This window comes from Pseudozyma flocculosa (assembly GCF_000417875.1).
Source record: "Pseudozyma flocculosa PF-1 unplaced genomic scaffold scaffold00001, whole genome shotgun sequence".
NCBI classification, from domain to species: Eukaryota; Fungi; Basidiomycota; class Ustilaginomycetes; order Ustilaginales; family Ustilaginaceae; genus Pseudozyma; species Pseudozyma flocculosa.
The window spans coordinates 1,645,679-1,662,496 of NW_006920869.1; the positions used below are offsets into that span (position 1 = coordinate 1,645,679).

General features: G+C 63.6%; 7 protein-coding genes across 7 annotated transcripts; 4 read left to right on the forward strand and 3 right to left on the reverse strand.

Moving 5' to 3' along the window:
* Window positions 1-581: 581 nt before the first annotated feature.
* On the forward strand, window positions 582-1,631 carry PFL1_00573 (uncharacterized protein; the record flags this gene model as incomplete). Its single annotated transcript, XM_007878067.1, has 1 exon — window positions 582-1,631. One exon carries the CDS (start codon window positions 582-584, stop codon window positions 1,629-1,631), a length of 1,050 nt encoding a protein of 349 aa, XP_007876258.1.
* An 815-nt stretch (window positions 1,632-2,446) lies between these two features.
* Window positions 2,447-4,655, forward strand: PFL1_00574 (uncharacterized protein; the record flags this gene model as incomplete). Its single annotated transcript, XM_007878068.1, has 2 exons — window positions 2,447-2,548; window positions 2,673-4,655. 2 exons carry the CDS (start codon window positions 2,447-2,449, stop codon window positions 4,653-4,655), a joined length of 2,085 nt encoding a protein of 694 aa, XP_007876259.1.
* A 273-nt stretch (window positions 4,656-4,928) lies between these two features.
* PFL1_00575 (uncharacterized protein) lies at window positions 4,929-6,013 on the reverse strand (the record flags this gene model as incomplete). The annotated part of the gene is made up of 3 exons (XM_007878069.1): window positions 4,929-4,970; window positions 5,090-5,435; window positions 5,607-6,013. 3 exons carry the CDS (start codon window positions 6,011-6,013, stop codon window positions 4,929-4,931), a joined length of 795 nt encoding a protein of 264 aa, XP_007876260.1.
* A 743-nt stretch (window positions 6,014-6,756) lies between these two features.
* On the forward strand, window positions 6,757-7,736 carry PFL1_00576 (uncharacterized protein; the record flags this gene model as incomplete). Its single annotated transcript, XM_007878070.1, has 3 exons — window positions 6,757-7,081; window positions 7,194-7,424; window positions 7,534-7,736. The coding sequence occupies 3 exons, from the start codon at window positions 6,757-6,759 to the stop codon at window positions 7,734-7,736; spliced, it is 759 nt and encodes a 252-aa protein (XP_007876261.1).
* A 237-nt stretch (window positions 7,737-7,973) lies between these two features.
* Window positions 7,974-8,960, reverse strand: PFL1_00577 (uncharacterized protein; the record flags this gene model as incomplete). The annotated part of the gene is made up of 2 exons (XM_007878071.1): window positions 7,974-8,281; window positions 8,375-8,960. 2 exons carry the CDS (start codon window positions 8,958-8,960, stop codon window positions 7,974-7,976), a joined length of 894 nt encoding a protein of 297 aa, XP_007876262.1.
* Window positions 8,961-9,524: 564 nt separating this feature from the next.
* Window positions 9,525-12,452, reverse strand: PFL1_00578 (uncharacterized protein; the record flags this gene model as incomplete). The annotated part of the gene is made up of 7 exons (XM_007878072.1): window positions 9,525-9,584; window positions 9,693-10,033; window positions 10,128-10,206; window positions 10,296-10,351; window positions 10,435-10,555; window positions 10,653-11,045; window positions 11,151-12,452. 7 exons carry the CDS (start codon window positions 12,450-12,452, stop codon window positions 9,525-9,527), a joined length of 2,352 nt encoding a protein of 783 aa, XP_007876263.1.
* Window positions 12,453-13,133: 681 nt separating this feature from the next.
* On the forward strand, window positions 13,134-15,704 carry PFL1_00579 (uncharacterized protein; the record flags this gene model as incomplete). Its single annotated transcript, XM_007878073.1, has 1 exon — window positions 13,134-15,704. The coding sequence occupies one exon, from the start codon at window positions 13,134-13,136 to the stop codon at window positions 15,702-15,704; it is 2,571 nt and encodes an 856-aa protein (XP_007876264.1).
* Window positions 15,705-16,818: the final 1,114 nt, after the last annotated feature.

Sequence of the window (16,818 nt, forward strand, 5' to 3'; positions counted from 1 at the left end):
CCTCCATCGTCCAGCACTATCCGCTATCGCCTCTTTCCCATCAACATCACCGCCTTCGATCTCTTCCGAACGCTCCTCCGCAGCAGCACGCTTCCAACTTCACGCCGAGTTCCCAACGCCAGGTCGTCTTCGAACCAGCGCTCGCGAGGCATTTAGGGTCTGGTGCGACGACGAGCATATCTCAACCTTTCAGGCTTCAGCCGACCCGGCTGCGGCGCTGCGCAGTAGCCTCTCCCTTCGATTCGAGAGCATCAACGACCCACCTCGAAGCCACCGCCGGCATCCCGACGTCTATCCGGCTCGGTGTTCAAGCGTACCCTAACTGCTTCGCAGGCGCGCCAACTTCATTCAATCGTCGTCGCCATCCCGCTCTTGGTGGCTTTCGTTGGCGGTCCACCTGGACGCCTTTTGCAGGGAGCCGTTCTTTGAGCTCCCAGCTTCACGTCTAAATCGTCGTTGCAGCCGTCATCTCGCACACTTCTCTTGAACGCCAGTCTTACAAGCCTCTGCATCACCACTAGCAGCCCGCTCGCCCAATCACTCGCCATCTGTCCGCCGCAAAAGCTGGGGAAACCACAACGATGGAAGCGCCAAAAGACGTAACCACCGAGTGCATGGTTGAGGGAAGGCGTCCTAGCGTTGCGAGAGCAACCAGCCTGCCGAGCAGCAGCACCAGTGCTGGTGTTGCGTCTGGCATGCTCTCGTCATGCAGCGCCGACGGCTTCAGCAATCGTCCGCCTCTACCTCGGGCATGCTCCGAGAGCGTCGCTGCTGGCGTCCTCGAGCGTCGGAGGCGTAAGGCGCTCTCGGAGAATGGAGCCGCACCGCTGAGCTTGGTGCTCGACTTTGACGGCCTCTCGTCCAAGGTCGTGCTCGCCGACGTCTCGCTCATGAAGGCCGCGCGACGAGCCGCAGCGGAACCCCGCGAGTGGGACTGGGGCTTCGGCAATGCGTCCAGCAGCAAGAACACAGGGTCCAAAGCTTCAAGCCTCCAGTCGAGCGCCAACCACCGGTCAAGACGGATGGATCACTACTTTGTCGATCCGCAAGAGGAAGCCACGCTGCTGCGGGCACGCGCCCGGCTTTACGGAGATCAGGAGGACCGCGGTTCGTGCGGGTCCGAATACGCCGCGGAGCCGGTTCGCTACCGCGTCGAGTGCGAGTGGGACTGGGCACTTGGCGGCCGTTGCCGCGTCCCCACCGAGTTCTACTGTGCTCGGGCATCGGTGCCGCGGCGGATCGCTAGGGCTTACCTTCCGCGGGACGAAGTCGTCGAGTCGAGCCGAAAGTCTAGGCATAACGTGTCGGAGCAGGAGGTCGAGGCTCGCTCGGATCTCCACCAACGGCAGGTGACCGACCAGCTGTCGCTGCACACAGCCGGCGACGACCACCGGCATTCGAGGTCGCGACAGAAAGCGGCGAGATCGCAGGCGCACCGGCTCCATCATCGGCACAAGGCAAGCCTGCAGATCCTGACGGGGCTCGATATGCCGAGCGCCCTGCACGGCGAGGACGACAAGACCGCGACGCCGTCCTCGAGCAAGGCGCTCTCCCCCTTTGAGGGCGCCCGCGAGCATGCCCTGGGCTGCGCAAGGTCGAGGAGCGTGGAGCGGTATCGCAGCGCCAACTAGCTCGCTTCACCTTCGGCTCCCAGTCCATCCCCCAACCGTGGGCCCTATCAGGCTTCTCTCCGAGACGATCGAGGTGCTCTTTGGCCCCTTGATGGAATCGGGCATCGATTAGCGCTCTTCGTCCCTACCCCTTCCCTCTACAGCGATACCTTGATTGCCATCCTAACGACGATCCTCACGACCTCCGAAATTGTACACTTAATCAGTCCCGTAGCACGCACCGCAAAGCCAGCATGGCCATGTCCTCTTCTTTCTTCTTCATGTATGAGTCGCACGGCGGTCGTTGATCGCCCGCAGGGGCGGGACGGAGGGGTCAGGCGGGACCGGAGGTGTCGAAGTGCGGGAACCCAAGGGCGAGGCGAAGGGGCAGGCCGCAACGACTCCAATTCTTTTTCCCGCACGAGAAAAGAGGTGTGCGGGTGAAGGCGGGGGAGGCCAGCCAGGCCAGCCAGGCCAGCAAGGCCAGCCAGGCAAGGGGAGGCATCCTGGCGCGGGCGCCGGTCATCGAAAAACGGTGATGTCGATGATGGGCGGCCGCTGCGCTGCGTCCGGAAGAACGGGCGGGCGGACGGGCGACCGTGCTTGAGCTGGCCTCGCTCCCCGGTCGGCCAGCCTGACCCTGGAAGGCCCCTCCATCGCGACGTCGTCCCTGGCAGCTCGTTAGCATCGTCATTCTTCTGGACACCATCTATCCCTCACACCTTCGTCTCGTCCTTTTCGGCTTCGTCTCCGCCCCCTACACATCCCTTCTGCAGCGCCGCCCTCCCCACCTACTCCCTCTGTTTCGTAAGGGCTCCCTCGACGCACGATCAAAGATGATCAGCAGAGCGGCCGCCCTCTCTAGGGCATCCACCCTCGCCGCCTCGTCCTCAAACGTACTCAGGGCAGGCCGATCCTCGACCGCTTCCTCCGCCCGTGTGAGTGAACCCCCATCGTCTCGCATCTTGCACACACTCCTCGTCTATGATTTGACCAGCTCACCTGGTTCTCTTCCCCCTCTCTCCGACACCTCCGGCACGCACCTTGCGATACCCGTCACAGACCTACGTCACCGAGATCGTCAAGCCGCGCCGCTCGCTACCCGTCCGCCTCTTCCTATACACGACCGTCGGTGGCGCCGTCTTCTACAGCGTTTCGACCGTCGCCGCCCTCAACAATGACCGGTACCAGGACTTCTTCGTCGAGAGCGTGCCCCTCGGCGAAAAGATCATCGACTACCTCGATACCCACGACGTCGGCCAGGAGATCAAGAACGTCAACCTCGGAGGTTACGGCGAAAAGGCCATCGGCCTGACCAAGAACGCCTACTCGAGCGTCAGCGAGGCCGTCGGCCGGGTGGCCAGCGGCAACGAGGCGCCCATGGCCGGTGAGAGGGACGCCCGCGCCCAGCTCGCCGAGGCCAGGGAGCGCGCCAGGGCCGAGGCCAGCAAGGCGGCCAGCAAGGTCCAGGACGCCGGCGACGCGGCCAAGAAGGAGGCCGAGTCGGCCGTCCGCACCGTCCAGGACAATGCCGCGCACCTCGTCGAGAAGGCCAAGGCCGCCGCAGACAAGGCCGAGGCCAAGCTGCGAGGCGAGGTCAGCGCCAAGGGCGCCGGCAGCAGCGCGACCACCGCCGGCGACGACCGCGGGGTCCTCAAGAAGGCGTTCGACAGCGTCCAGATCATGACCGACATCGGCGCCAACAACAAGGCCTCGCCCTCCAAGAGCCGTGCGCCCACCACGCCCGGCGGCGAGGTCAAGGCGCCCTACACGGGCGAGCTGCCCGTCAACCACGAGCCGCCGGTGGGCTACGTCGCGCCTCGCAAGGACCGCGGCCTGCAGGCGCCCACCGAGTCGCAGGCCCGCCTGCGTCCCGACCCGGAGGCGCCCAAGCTGCCGCTGCTCGCCCCCTCGATCAAGAGCCTGTCGGGCTCCGAGCCGATGATTGCGCAGCTGGCCGACACCATCGACGAGCTCACCGTCTTCCTCAAGGAGACACCCTCGTCGGGCGCCAAGGCCAAGGGCGTGCTCGAGAGCGCGCAGATTGACCTCGAGCAGCTGAGCAAGCGGCTCGAGACGATCAAGCGCGAGGAGGCCAAGCGGGTCGAGACGAGCCTGGCGTCGCAGGCGAAGCGGTACGAGACGCAGATCTCGCAGCAGGCCGAGGAGGCGGCCAACAAGCTGTCGAGCCGCGAGGCCGACTGGCAGAAGAATTTCGAGGCGGAGCGCACCAAGCAGATGGAGGAGTTCAAGGAGAAGCTCAACGCCGAGCTGGCGACGCAGTCCAAGATCATCAACGAGAGGCTCAAGGAGGAGGTGATCGCGCAGGGTATCGAGCTGCAGCGCCGGTGGATGAGGGAGATCCGCGCCAAGGTCGAGGAGGAGCGGGGCGGACGGCTGGCCAAGCTCGACGAGCTGGCCACCGACCTCAAGGACCTGGAAAAGGTGACGCTCGACAACAGCAACCAGCTCGACGAGAACGTCAACGTGCACACGCTCTGGACGGCGGTGCGCGCGGTGCGGTCGGCCATCGACGACGAGACGACCAAGCAGCCGTTTGCCGACCAGCTGCGCGTGCTCAAGAACACGACAAAGGCGCGCGACGACGCCGTCATCTCGGCCGCGCTCGAGGTGCTCGACGCGAGCGGCGCGGCGGATACCGGTGTCGAGTCGTTTGTGACGCTGCGACAGTGGTTCACCGACAAGGTGGGCCCCAAGATCCGCGGCGTCTCGCTCGTCCCCGCGCCAGAGACGGCGGGCCTGCTGTCGCACATTGCCAGCGCGACGCTCAGCCCGCTCCTCTTCCACAAAAAGGGCCTGGTCGAGGGCGACGACGTGCCCAGCGTGCTGGCGCGCGTCGAGTACCACCTCGACCGCAAGGACCTCGACAGCGCCGCGCGCCAGCTCAACCAGCTCAAGGGCTGGCCAAAGACGCTCGCCGCCGACTGGCTCAGCGCCGCGCGAAAGAGGCTCGAGGTCCAGCAGGCCCTCGACGTTGTCAACACTGAGGCCAGCCTGGCCTCGTTGATGGTCGTTGGCAAGTGAGGCCGTCCGCATCAGGTCGGAGCCGATGCGAGCAGAGACGGAGAGAGTAGCTTAGAAGCGGCTGGCGTCGACCAAGCCCCGTGAAACAGCGTATCCCAGATCCGCCCTCCGCGTGTGTCCCGCGTGTGTGCGAATCTGGGCGTCGAAGAACGATTCCTGCCATAGCACCGTATGATCGAAAGCGAGGCAGTCGGGTCTGGGGCAGGTATTGGTTGTTGCATTACCGATGCGGTGCGAGGGAGCGACGTCCGCTGCAGGCGACGCTGTCTATGCTCAGGCAAACTCCGGAACGCAGTGCTGGCCAGGACCGTAGGGCTGGCAAATTGCAGCAGCGCGAAGGCGAACGCAGGGAAAGAAGAGGTCAAAGGGGGCATGTCAGTTTCGACATTCCCCTCCCTTCGCAGCGAAAGCCTAGGGTGCACCGCTCTGCTCACCTCGGAGGTCAATGCGGTCCTACCGGCAGCAGCCTCGGACGAGTGACGGGCGCTCTGCGGGCCAGGCTTGACCTTTTCGCCCTTTGCGAGCTTGTCGAGGATGTTGACCATAGTCTCGGGCGTCAGGTCCTCGTAGTAGTCGTCGTTGATCTGGACCATGGGGGCGTTGGCGCACGCGCCGAGGCACTCGACCTCGACGAGGGTGAACTTCTTGTCGTCGGTCGTCTGGCCCGGCTTGATCTTGAGGTGGTCCTGGATGGCGTGCAGGATCTTTGTGCTGCCGCACCCGCCGAGCATGCACGGCGTCGTCGTGCACAGCTGCAGGAAGTGCTTGCCCACCGGCTCGCTGGTAGAGGTGATCGAGGAATGGGAGGGAAGAGGAAGGCGAGGAGAGCAGGGGAAGAACATGGAAATCAGCACTCGTCTGTCTGCCTTGCTTAGAGGTCCAGAGCCAGCGGGAGGAGAGCAGCTTCCGCTGGCCAAGCTCAAGGGCTGGCTGCTGCCGGGTAACACGCACCGGTTGAACATGGTGTAGAAGGTGGCGACCTCGTAGACGCGCATCGGAGGCATCTCGAGTAGCTTTGCGACGTAGTTCATGACGCTGATGCTGGTCCAGCCGGAATTTTGCCTCTGTCCGAGGTCGAGGAGCGGGATGACGGCGGCCTTCTTGTACTGGGGCGGGTAGTAGCCGATGATCTCCTTTGCCATCTTCAGGTTCTCGGCGTTGAACTCAAAGGGGATGTCCGGGTTGTTGTAGTCGGTGTCGCGGTGGACGAACAGAGCGTCCGAGGCGCGGGCCGAGCTCGTCGAGAGGCATCGGACAGCGGTAGGTGCGGCGATGCGCGACGAGCCCGAGGCGGCCGCGGTGGCCAGCGACGGCGCGGCGCGCAGAAGGGTGCGTGCTGATGTTCGGAGGGCGGCCATGGCGATGTGCGTGTGTGAATGTGAGTGTGAGCGAGTGTCGTGGTTGACTGCGGAGGGGAGCGCGGATGTAGGTGTGGCGCGAGTGATGGCGATCAGCAAGTGCACTTGGAAGGATGAGCGGCGGCGGCGGCCTCGGCCGCTTCGACGGATGACGGCGGGGCGGGGGGGCTGACCTCAGAGGCGGGCGGGCTGGGGTGAGCTCACTCTTCTCGCGCGTAAATGAGCGGTCGCTCGAGAGGGGCGGTGGGTGCGTGCGTTTTGTAATCCGGCCCCGGTGATCGCCTGACCAATCTGGGCCAATTTGATTGGCCTCGCTGCTCGCCGGTGTCCAGAGCCAGCCAGGGTCAGGTCTGGCCTTGGCTGGCGGGCCGCTGCTCGTCGAGGCGCGCTTCCGAAGAATCTCCAATTTCCAACAGAGGCCCGCCTCGCTGGCTGGCTGGCTGGCTGGCTGGTTGGCTGGCCCGCTGACCGGCTGGTCCACCCAAGCCGCGGGGCGGGGCGGATGCGACCAGGTTGCAGTCAGGCCTGCCTAGGCCCGCGCTGGACCCGCAGTCAAACCTTCGCTCGCCATCACCATCACTTCGCCACCCTCGCCTCCTCGCTGATCGCCACCGCCCTTGACCGTCTTTTTACTCCGCCCTTCTGACCCAGAGGCGTCTCGTTCTTCCTTCCTCAACACCCACGACTCGCCGTTTTTTCTCGTCCCCCTTTCCGTGCACACTTCGCCACCCGCGCTCGCCACCATGGCTTCGCCCCTCTTCCGCACCGCGCTCGTCTCGGGCCGCGTCGCCACCACCGCCACCGCCGGCCTCTCGCCATACGCTACCGCCCAGTCGATCCGGCTGCTCTCCACAACAGCAGCTCGCCGCCTCGCGACGCCGCAGACTGGCCCCACCCAGATCCCATCAGGGCCTTCCGCCTCGCCCAACCCCATCGAGACCGCCACCATGAACGCCCAGTCCGCCTACAAGCTGGCGGAAAACACACCAGCCTACCCGGACTACTCCAAGGGTCCCTCTGCGCTCGACAAGGCCAGCCAGCTCTTCTTCTTCACCGAGATTCTTCGAGGTGCGTTGCCGCCTCCCCTGCATTGCCGGCAACAAGTTGGGTGGCGAAGCAGCGTAGCATCGTCCGGCTGACCCTCACACCCGCTTCCCTTGACGCTATTACTCTCTCGCAGGCATGTGGATCACCCTCGAGAACTTTTTCCGACCGCCATACACCATCATGTACCCCTTTGAGAAGGGCCCGCTCAGCCCGCGCTTCCGCGGCGAGCACGCCCTCCGCCGCTACCCGACCGGAGAGGAGCGCTGCATCGCCTGCAAGCTCTGCGAGGCCATCTGCCCCGCCCAGGCCATCACTATCGAGAGCGAGCCTCGCGAGGACGGCGCCAGGCGAACGACGAGATACGGTGAGCACTCCGGCCAGGCTCTAACCCCGCCCACCCCCTTTCCCCAAGGCTCCGCCATGCGCTGAGGCTGACCCGCCGTCTTTTCCTCCACCCTCGCCCGCCGCTACAGACATCGATATGACAAAGTGCATCTACTGCGGATTCTGCCAGGAGGCGTGCCCCGTCGACGCCATTGTCGAGACGCAGAACACCGAGTACTCGACCGAGACGCGCGAGGAGCTGCTGTACAACAAGGAGAAGCTCCTCGCCAACGGCGACCGCGCCGAGGCCGAGATCGCCGCCAACATTGCCTCGGACCACCTCCAGCGCTAATCTGCTCGGTCGGCCGGCAGCGCTGGTGACGACGAGGATGGCGGAGCGGCTCGCAGTCGCACCTGGCAAGCCTGCCTCCATGTCATCGAGCAACTGTATCGTGGAGGTGTCGCTTGTCTTTGCTGCTTCGTTCGATCGGCGCTTGCCAGCAGTGAATATACACCCTAGCCACATCTCTTGCCGTCCGTTGGGTCTTGCCCCATTCAAAGCTTAAACCGGCGAGGCCAGGGGGGCGCTCTACCGCGCCTCGTCTTTCGCCTCTGCGCCCGCATTGAGCACCTCTGAACATGCCGACCATTCGCTCGCCACGTCGGGCGAAAGGTAGCCCATGATGGTCTCGGCCGCGATCTGGCGGCGCAACACCTGTGCCTCTTCCGACGCCTCAGTGCCAGGCGCACCCTGGTACCGCCGATCAAACGACCTGGAGAGGGTGTTTGGTGCGCGCGCAAAGGTGTCGGGGCTCGCGAGGCGGGTGAGCTTGTCGTCCAGGAGGGCGTAGGCCTTGGACTTGCAGAGTCGGTAGGTCGTCGGACCGTCCGGCATGGCTGTTGCGCGTGGGATCAACGAGTCAGAGCCTGAACATCCGAGAGGGCCAGACAAAGGGAGACGAAGAGAAGAGAGGAGGGGACAGGACTCACATTGAACCTGACAGCACCTCTCGACGGTCCTCTGAACGAGGGGATGCGCACCGAACGAGACGATATCCTCCCACGACTCTTCACCACCATCCTCCTCCCCCTGAACTTGACCGGTACCACCGCCGCCAGTAGCGTTGCTTCCGGCCCGTTTTCGGGCGGAGTCGAGGTACGCTGCGAACTTTTCCCTTCTCCTGCGGTAGAAGACGAGGGCGGCTTGATCCCAGATATCGTCGTAGGGTAGGAACCTCCCCTCTCCATCAGGGCCGTTGGGGAGGATGGAGAGGATGGAAAGCACGAGGAAGAGGGGCGATAAGGGCGTGAGGAGCGTGAGGGTCGAGGGGGTGTGGATCTGATTCGATATCCCCGCGTCCTCTACCACGCCGCCACCGCCGCCGCCGCCGGAGGAGGAGATGAACCAGCTCCGTGCGTTCTTTTCCTCGCCTCCGATCGTCGTCTGCTCGTAGATTGCTTCAGGACAGGGAAGGAAATAGACTGGAACGTGGCTTCGCGGGTGAGGCAGAGTCAGGAATCGTCTTGTCGCTGTCGTCGTTGCCGCTGTCGTTGTCGTCGTCGTCGTCGTCGTCATCGTGGTATCGGTTGAGGTGGGTGCGACGACGAGCGAAGAAGGATAGGCGAGGAAGAGCGTCTTTCCCTCCGTCGTCGTGCCTAACGGTGGTGGTGATGTTGATGGTGCCTGCATCCTGGTGTTTGTCAGCCAGTCGTGGTGTGGTGTGGTGAGGGGAGGTGAAGTGAGGTGAAGCGAAGTGTTGGACTCGGCGCGGATTCCAAAGTTGCTTTGGAATCAGAGTCGAGGCCAGGCCGGGTGTCGGTCACGCTCGTTTCTCCGGCACGCGTCGCGTAGAGCCTCGGGTCGGAGCTCGTCCATGTCCACCTCGCCCTCAAACTTCTTCTACGTCGACAGGCAGAGCATTTCGACCCTCGCAGGCCCGAACAAGGCTCTACATCTAGCTAGAGTCGTTCTTTGGTCCTTGAACCTCGAGCGACTGCACGGATCAGCAGCGATAGCAAGCAGGCGGTCTCGATTGTGCGGGCGGAAGGTTGCAGGCTCGACAGATGATGGCGGGTATTCAAAGACAGGCTATGCGACGTGCGAGCAACGTGGCAGCAAGCAAGGAGCTGCAACGGCGGGTCAGAGGGCGTCAAAGTTGATGGCGTGCACCGCACGCTTCCTCTCCCGCTCATCTTCCCTCTGCGACGGCCGGCCAAGGCGGCGCACGACAAGAGCAGGGTAGGGGATGGTTGGTCAGCATGGGCATCTGCGATCAGCTGGATCCTGGCAAATTCAGCGAGCACTCACCCTTTCGTTGAGATGCAGCACGACGACAATGACGGCGAGCCCAATGATCGTGGTGATGAGCACGACGGTGACCCACGGGATCCAGTCGCCGGGCGAGAGGTAGAGCTGCTTGGTCCACATGCCCGGATCGCCGCGGTCGGCCGTCGTCGGATCGCCGCCCTGCCACGGGTTGATGACGACCTGGCTATTTGGTATGATGCCCTCGACGGCGAGGTAGTGCTCCTTTTGCCGCCGCGTCGACCCGATGAAGAGAGACTCCACGTAGTTGTTCGTTCGCCCCAGCCCAAAGTAGCTGTAGGGCGTCAGCAGCGAGCGGTACGATGTCTGTGGCAGCTGTCCGACTGCGGAACGCGCGCAGCGACGAGTAGAGAGGTTCGAGGGTCAGCTGCAATGCTTGCATTCGTCTCGTCGAAGCTGCTCGGCAGTCCAGCTCACCCTGCTGCGCTCGACGGATGCCGTTTGGATCCAGCACGGTGAACTTGTACGATGCACCTCCGTAGTTGGTTCCCCATGGCTGCCGGGTCAGCAGAGTAGAGAAAGTCGGAGGAGACGAAAGGTCAGCATCCGGCCGCAGTAGCACGCAGCGTTTCGGCGTGCACTCACCCTGAAACGAGGCTGGCCTTCAGGCTCGCAAAAGCTCTGGCAAGCCCCGTTGAGCGCTGCACAATGAGAGTTCCAAGAGGTCAGGATCCGTTCTCACCGTCGCCAGCGGACGCGGCGCCTCGCCTCGCTCAAGACTCACTGAGCGACTTGAGGAAGAAGGCGTCGTAAAAGTAGTTGTTCTGGATGAAGGTGACGCGGCGGCTGCCGTCCTTGCCGTCGCCGTTTGCAGGCTTGCGCTGCAGCATCAGATCCAGCGTACCCTGCAGATGGACCGGCACATGCGAAAAGGGCCTGGCGGTTCAGCCGCCTCGACCACAAGACAAATGCATACCCCACGCGCGCCAAGCTGCCACTCACATCCTCGTCGACGTCGATCCAGCTGACGGTCCGCACGTCGTTGAACCCACCCAGGACTTCCGCTCCGTCCTGAACCTTGATGAACGTCCGCCCGTCTCCCTGCCCACCGCCCGCCCTGCAGCCGAGCTTCGATCGGTCAGAGGCGTCGATCTCGCTGCAGGCCTCGTTCTGCAGGAGGTGGACTCGCGTCTCTCCTAGACCCTTCGCATCGTTTGATCCACCTCCGCTTCGCTTCGCAGGCACCGTCACGAGCGCAATGTCCGGGTGTCCGTCTTTATTGAAGTCGCCGAGCTGGAGTGCGGTGGGCACAGCCGATCCCGATGGCGCCAGGGAATCTGCGGCCAGATATCGGGCGTCGCCAGTGAGACTCTGCAGCGGGACCCGAAGTAGATCCTGTGAGGAGCGGTGCGAAGTTGGCCCGAGAAGTCAGGATCTATCGGGAGCAGAGTGCACAACAGTCTGCCATGACAACGGCGCCAAAGCCGCAGCGCCACCTACCGAATTATCATCGCGGATGGAGAAGTCGAAGCGGAACTTGTCGTCGGCCGTGCACAGGTCCTGTGGGTCCCGGCAGGTCAGAGGTAGGGCGCGCCTTTGCAGACCTTCCGCAGTCGCCTCGTCGCTGATGCTGCGTCTCTTTGCTGCCGCATTTGAGCCGGGCCCAGATCCGAACAAGCCGTCGCTCTTGATCGAGCAGAGTGGAACCTGACGGTTATAAGCGACGTTAATGAAGCAGTTGTCGCCGCGCGAGTCGCAGGTGGGAAAGATGACATCAATCGTGCCATCGCGGTCCATGTCGGCAAAGCTGAGGGCGCCTGTGCCCGGTGGCAGGCTCCCACTCGTGGCCAACGTGAAGCCAGATTCGCCGTGCTTGGTCTCTGGCTTTGTCGCGGTCCAGATCTGGTAGGTGAGCTGGTCGGGCGTGCCGCAGACGAGGAAGAGATCGGCTAGGCAGTCGCCGTTGAGATCGACATAGGCGGAGCTGTGCGGATTGGACAGCTTGCAGGCGGGGGCAGGTCCGTTGGGCGTGAGGAACGGTGCATCGACAATGTCAAAGGCGTCGGTGCTGGTGCGATTCGACTCGGCCAGCAAGTTCCTCCACAGCTTGAGAGACGAGCCATCGGAGCCGGGCGCTGCGCCCATTCTCGACGAGGGATGCCCGAGGAGATCCATCTGCATGTCGCCCGCTGCGTCGATTGAGAGCGGCTGCGCCAGGGTCGACGGTGGGGCCGGGATCGGCTGCTGCTCGAAGCCCGAGCCATCGGTAGTGCCGAGGTAGACGGACATGTTGAGCTCGTCGGAAGAGGAGGCGGTGGCCGACTGAGACATGACGAGGAGGTCTAGCCTGCCGTCGTAGTTGAGGTCGGCCGCTACGATGTTGGTCGCTGCGATACCGGGAGGCAGCGAGAGGGTGGCGGCCGCCTTTGGTTCGAAGCTGAAGGTCTTGTGGTTCCACTGGTGGACGGCTATGGACCTGCGATCTGAATCGAGGGTGATGGCGTCGAGGAACTGGTCGCCGTTCCAGTCGCCCCATGCGACCACCTGTCCGGTCAAGCGGTCGAGGCCGAGGGAGCCGGCATTGATGAGGCCCTCGTACTTGAAGCGCTTGTCGCCGAAGCCGAAGAGCGCATGGGAACCTGTCGGGACGAGGGCTGCCGATGCCAGAAGGGCCGGCAAGAGGCGACCCCGTCTCCTTGGGCTTCTACGAGTCGTTCTGGAGGGCCGTGATGGCGATGTTGTCGCGGTCGAGGTCGAGGCTGAGCGCGGAGACGGCATGTTGGTCGTTGCGAGCGGTGCCATCAACCCGAGAAACCACCGCCTTGCCCGTGGTCAGGACGAGGGAATCGGCGAAGCGACGCTGAACAGAGCCGTATGGACGATGGTATGCGACCTTCGGCTGAGCTGTAGACGTCAGACTTGCACGCGAGCTGTTGGTGACGGTGGTGACGGGTGGTGGTTGCAGTCAAAGGGTCATCGGAAAGGGTCCAGGCACGGATGGCCGCGTACGGCCTGCTGGCCTCGGGTCCATCAGAGTCTTTGGCCGGCGCCCGCGATTCGCGCCAAGCTGGTGTGGAGCAACACGGCCGGCCAACCCAAGTCAGCCAAGGCAAAAAGTCCGTGCGCTGGCCTCGGAACCGCCCTCAGCCTGGCCTGGCCTGGCCTGGCCTCGTCTGGCCTCGTCGACCATTTGCCAGCCGGCCGTCAGGGGGCAAGCGCAGCCAAGCCAGCCAGCCAGCCAGCCCCACGCACCGTCGTCGTCGCATTCAGATTCGCATCTCCACCACCGCCACCACCCCCTCGTCATCAACACACAAACACCTCTGCCGCCCCTCTCTGGCGTGTGTATTCCTTCCACTATCCTCTTCACCCCTCGCACACACACACACACAGCTTTGGGATCGAGCCAGCTCGGCTCCCCCTCCCCCTGTGTCGTCGTTGCCCATCATGGCGCAGGAAGAGAGTCCACTCCGGTCGGCGACCATGTCGCTCATCCAGCTCTACATCCCCACCGAGACCGCCCACGCAACCGTGCAGGAGCTCGGAGAGCTCGGCAACGTCCAGTTCAAGGACCTAAACCCGGACGTCTCCCCCTTCCAGCGCTCCTTTGTCACCGACATCCGCCGCGTGGACGAAATGGAGCGCCGAATCCGCTTCCTCTACGCCCAGATGGAAAAGGAGAGCGTTCCCGTCAGGCCCCTCGAGAGCGCCCTCCCCTTTGTCAACTTTGGCTCTGGCGGCCTCAACGGCTCCCGCGGCCCGCAGATGCTCGACGAGCTCGCCGTCAAGCTGCGCGACCACGAGGAGCGCCTCGGACAGATGAACGGGTCCTACGAGACGCTCCAGAAGCGCCTCCAGGAGCTCGAGGAGGCAAAGCACGTCCTTCGCGAGACCGCCGTCTTCTTTGACCAGGCAGAGGGCAGGCAGGAGCAGGTCCGCGCCAGCACCGACGACGCCAACGCCCCCCTCCTCGACGACGTCGAGTCGCGCGCCTTCAATGTCCAGCGCGGCGACGAGGGCGGCGGCGGCGGCTACGGCACCTTCGACCTCGAGTTTGTCGCCGGCACCATCGAGCGCAGCAGGATGGCCACCTTCGAGCGCATCCTCTGGCGCGTGCTGCGCGGCAACCTCTACATGAACTATGCCGAGATTGACGAGGCGTTCGACGACCCCACCAAGGACGAGCCCGTCCGCAAGAACGTCTTCATCATCTTTGCCCACGGCGCCGAGCTGCTCGCCAAGATCCGCAAGATCAGCGAGAGCATGGGCGGCACCCTCTACCCCATCGACAGCAACGCCGACAAGCGCGAGGACAGCCTGCGCGAGGTCCTCAGCCGCATCGAGGACCTCAACAACGTCCTCTACAGCACCAGCGCCACCCGCCGCACCGAGCTCGTCAAGATCGCCGAGGTCCTCAGCGCCTGGGCCGACATCGCGCGCAAGGAGAAGCTCACCTACTCGACCATGAACAAGTTCCTCTTTGACAACCGCCGCAAGACGCTCGTCGCCGAGGGCTGGTGCCCCACGAGCGACCTCGGATCCATCCAGCTCGCCCTCCGCCGCGCCACGGAAAACGCCGGGACCAGCGCCGCCCCCGTGCTCCAGGAGCTCAAGACGCACAAGGACCCGCCCACCTTCCACCGCACCAACAAGTACACTGAGGCGCTCCAGGGCGTCAGCGACAGCTACGGCATCGCAAAGTACAAGGAGGTCAACCCGGGACTCTTCAACTTCATCATCCTCCCCTTCCTCTTCGCCGTCATGTTTGGCGACCTCTTCCACGCCTTCCTGATGACGTCGGCGGCGCTCGGCATGATTGCCTTTGAGCGCAAGCTGGCCAAGGTCGACGACGAGATCCTCCAGATGTTCTTCTACGGCCGCTACATGATGCTCATGATGGGCACGTTTTCGATGTTCACCGGCCTCATGTACAACGACGTGGCCAGCAAGAGCATGCACCTCTTCCACTCGGGCTGGGACTGGCCCCACAAGAACGGCACCGTCGAGGCCGTCTCCAACGGCCACACCTACCCCATCGGCATCGACCCGGCGTGGCACGGCGCCGACAACGCCCTCGTCTTTACCAACTCGCTCAAGATGAAGATGTCGGTCATCCTCGGCGTCGCCCACATGACGCTCGGCATCTGCCTCAACGTCCCCAACTACATCCAGTTTGGCCAGAGGCGCAAGATCTGGGCCGAGTTTATCCCGCAGATGCTCTTCATGCAGTCGCTGTTTGGCTACCTCGTCTTCTGCATCGTCTACAAGTGGAGCATCGACTGGTACGAGACCGACGCCAGCGGCACCGTCTTCCGCAACAACCCGCCCGGCCTGCTCAACATGCTCATCTACATGTTCCTCAAGCCCGGCGACGTCGACCCCAAGACGGCCCTGTACCCAGGCCAGGCCTTTGTTCAGACGGTCCTGCTGCTCGTCGCGTTTGTCTGCGTGCCCTGGATGCTGATCGCCACGCCTTACCTCGAGTGGAAGGAGCACAACCAGACCAAGGCGCGCGGCTACCGTGCCATTGGCCAGGGCGACGGCTCCCGCGGCCTTGGCCTCGACGGCGGCGACGATGACGACGACGAAGAGGACGGTGACGAGTCGACCGGCCTCGTCCAGAACTCGCGCTCCAACAGCCACAGCGCCCCCGGCCACGGCGGCGGCGGCGAGAGCGGCGAGATGGAGGAGGAGCACGGCTTCGAGCTGGGCGAGGTCGTCATCCACCAGGTGATCCACACCATCGAGTTCTGCCTGGGCTGCATCTCCAACACGGCCTCGTACCTGCGTCTGTGGGCCCTCAGCCTGGCCCACGCCCAGCTGTCCGAGGTGCTTTGGACCATGACGATCCAGAACGTCTTTGGCATGACGGGCGTGGTGGGCGTCGTTGCCACCGTGCTCGCCTTTGGCCTCTGGTTCATCCTTTCGATCGGCATCCTCTGCGGCATGGAGGGACTCAGTTCGATGCTGCACTCGATCCGACTGGTGTGGGTCGAGTTCGGCAGCAAGTTCTACCAGGCCGGCGGATACCAGTTCGAGCCGCTCAAGTTCTGAGCACGTCGGCCCGGTCCTCGTAGAGATCCTCGGTCAGCGCGCGTCGTTCTGCCGCCTGCCTACGTCTCCTCTCCTTTTCCCTAACCCCAAATCACATCACCGACCGCTTTCCTTTCTTCTCCGTTGCCTCGTAGCACGCATGCCTGCTCAGCCGGGAATGGCAATCAACCAAATGATCTCGACTCAGTCGTGTAAGTTGCGTGCGCCTGGAGCTGCTGGATGCTCGACGGGCAGCGACCCGGTACCGCTCCATCGGGTCCCTCTTCCATCGGGGAGGACAGCGGGACCGAAGAGCGGTACACGACTTGCTCGCTCCTCCGATCCGAGGGACCAGGGGGGTGTTCCATCATCGTGATTCGAAGGGTGGGCCGATGGACGGTCAAGTCGTGTCTCAGTCTCACTAGCTGGCTCGATGCTTCTTTGCGGGGAAAGGGGGAGCCCCAATCCACGTTCATGAACGAAGGCTTTTTTGTGGGGTAAAAGGAGCTCCCATTTGCTCGGCAGGCTCGAGGATGGAGTAAGCTCTGGGTGTACGTACTGTACATACCGTAGCTGGCAGTGATGAGCGTCCCTACGCACATGCTCGACCGTCTGTGTCTGTATCACGCACGCGCTGTGGATGCCGATGTGAACTGACGAGGCCAATGCGGGGTCGACAAAGGTAGGTAGACGGCGCGTGCCTGCCTGCCTGCCTGCCTGCCTGCCTTCGTGCTTTGTCTGCCACACACGCACACACACATCTGCATTGCTGAATCACCTCCATTTGATCGCTTCCAGCGGATTGGATCTTGAGGTTGGCGCGAGAGCTGGCGGTCAGGTGGTCGTTAGTCGGTCCCCCTGGTCCTCAGCTCCAGAGCTGGCTTTCGGCTCAGCATCGCGAGCCAACCCGGAACGGGAGGGAGCAAGAGATGTTTGGTCTGAGCTATCGCCGCCGAGGCGGATGCTTTTCGCTAGACGAGCCCGAGGAAGAGGGTCAAAGGCGGCAGCCCGTGGGGATCGCAGTATCTGATACGTCTCGAGAGCGAGGACTTCTTTGTCTGGGCAGAAAGATAGGAGGCGCGGTCGGATGGATGACGAGCATCTCAGCTGATTCCAGGATCGACGAGCCGAGGAC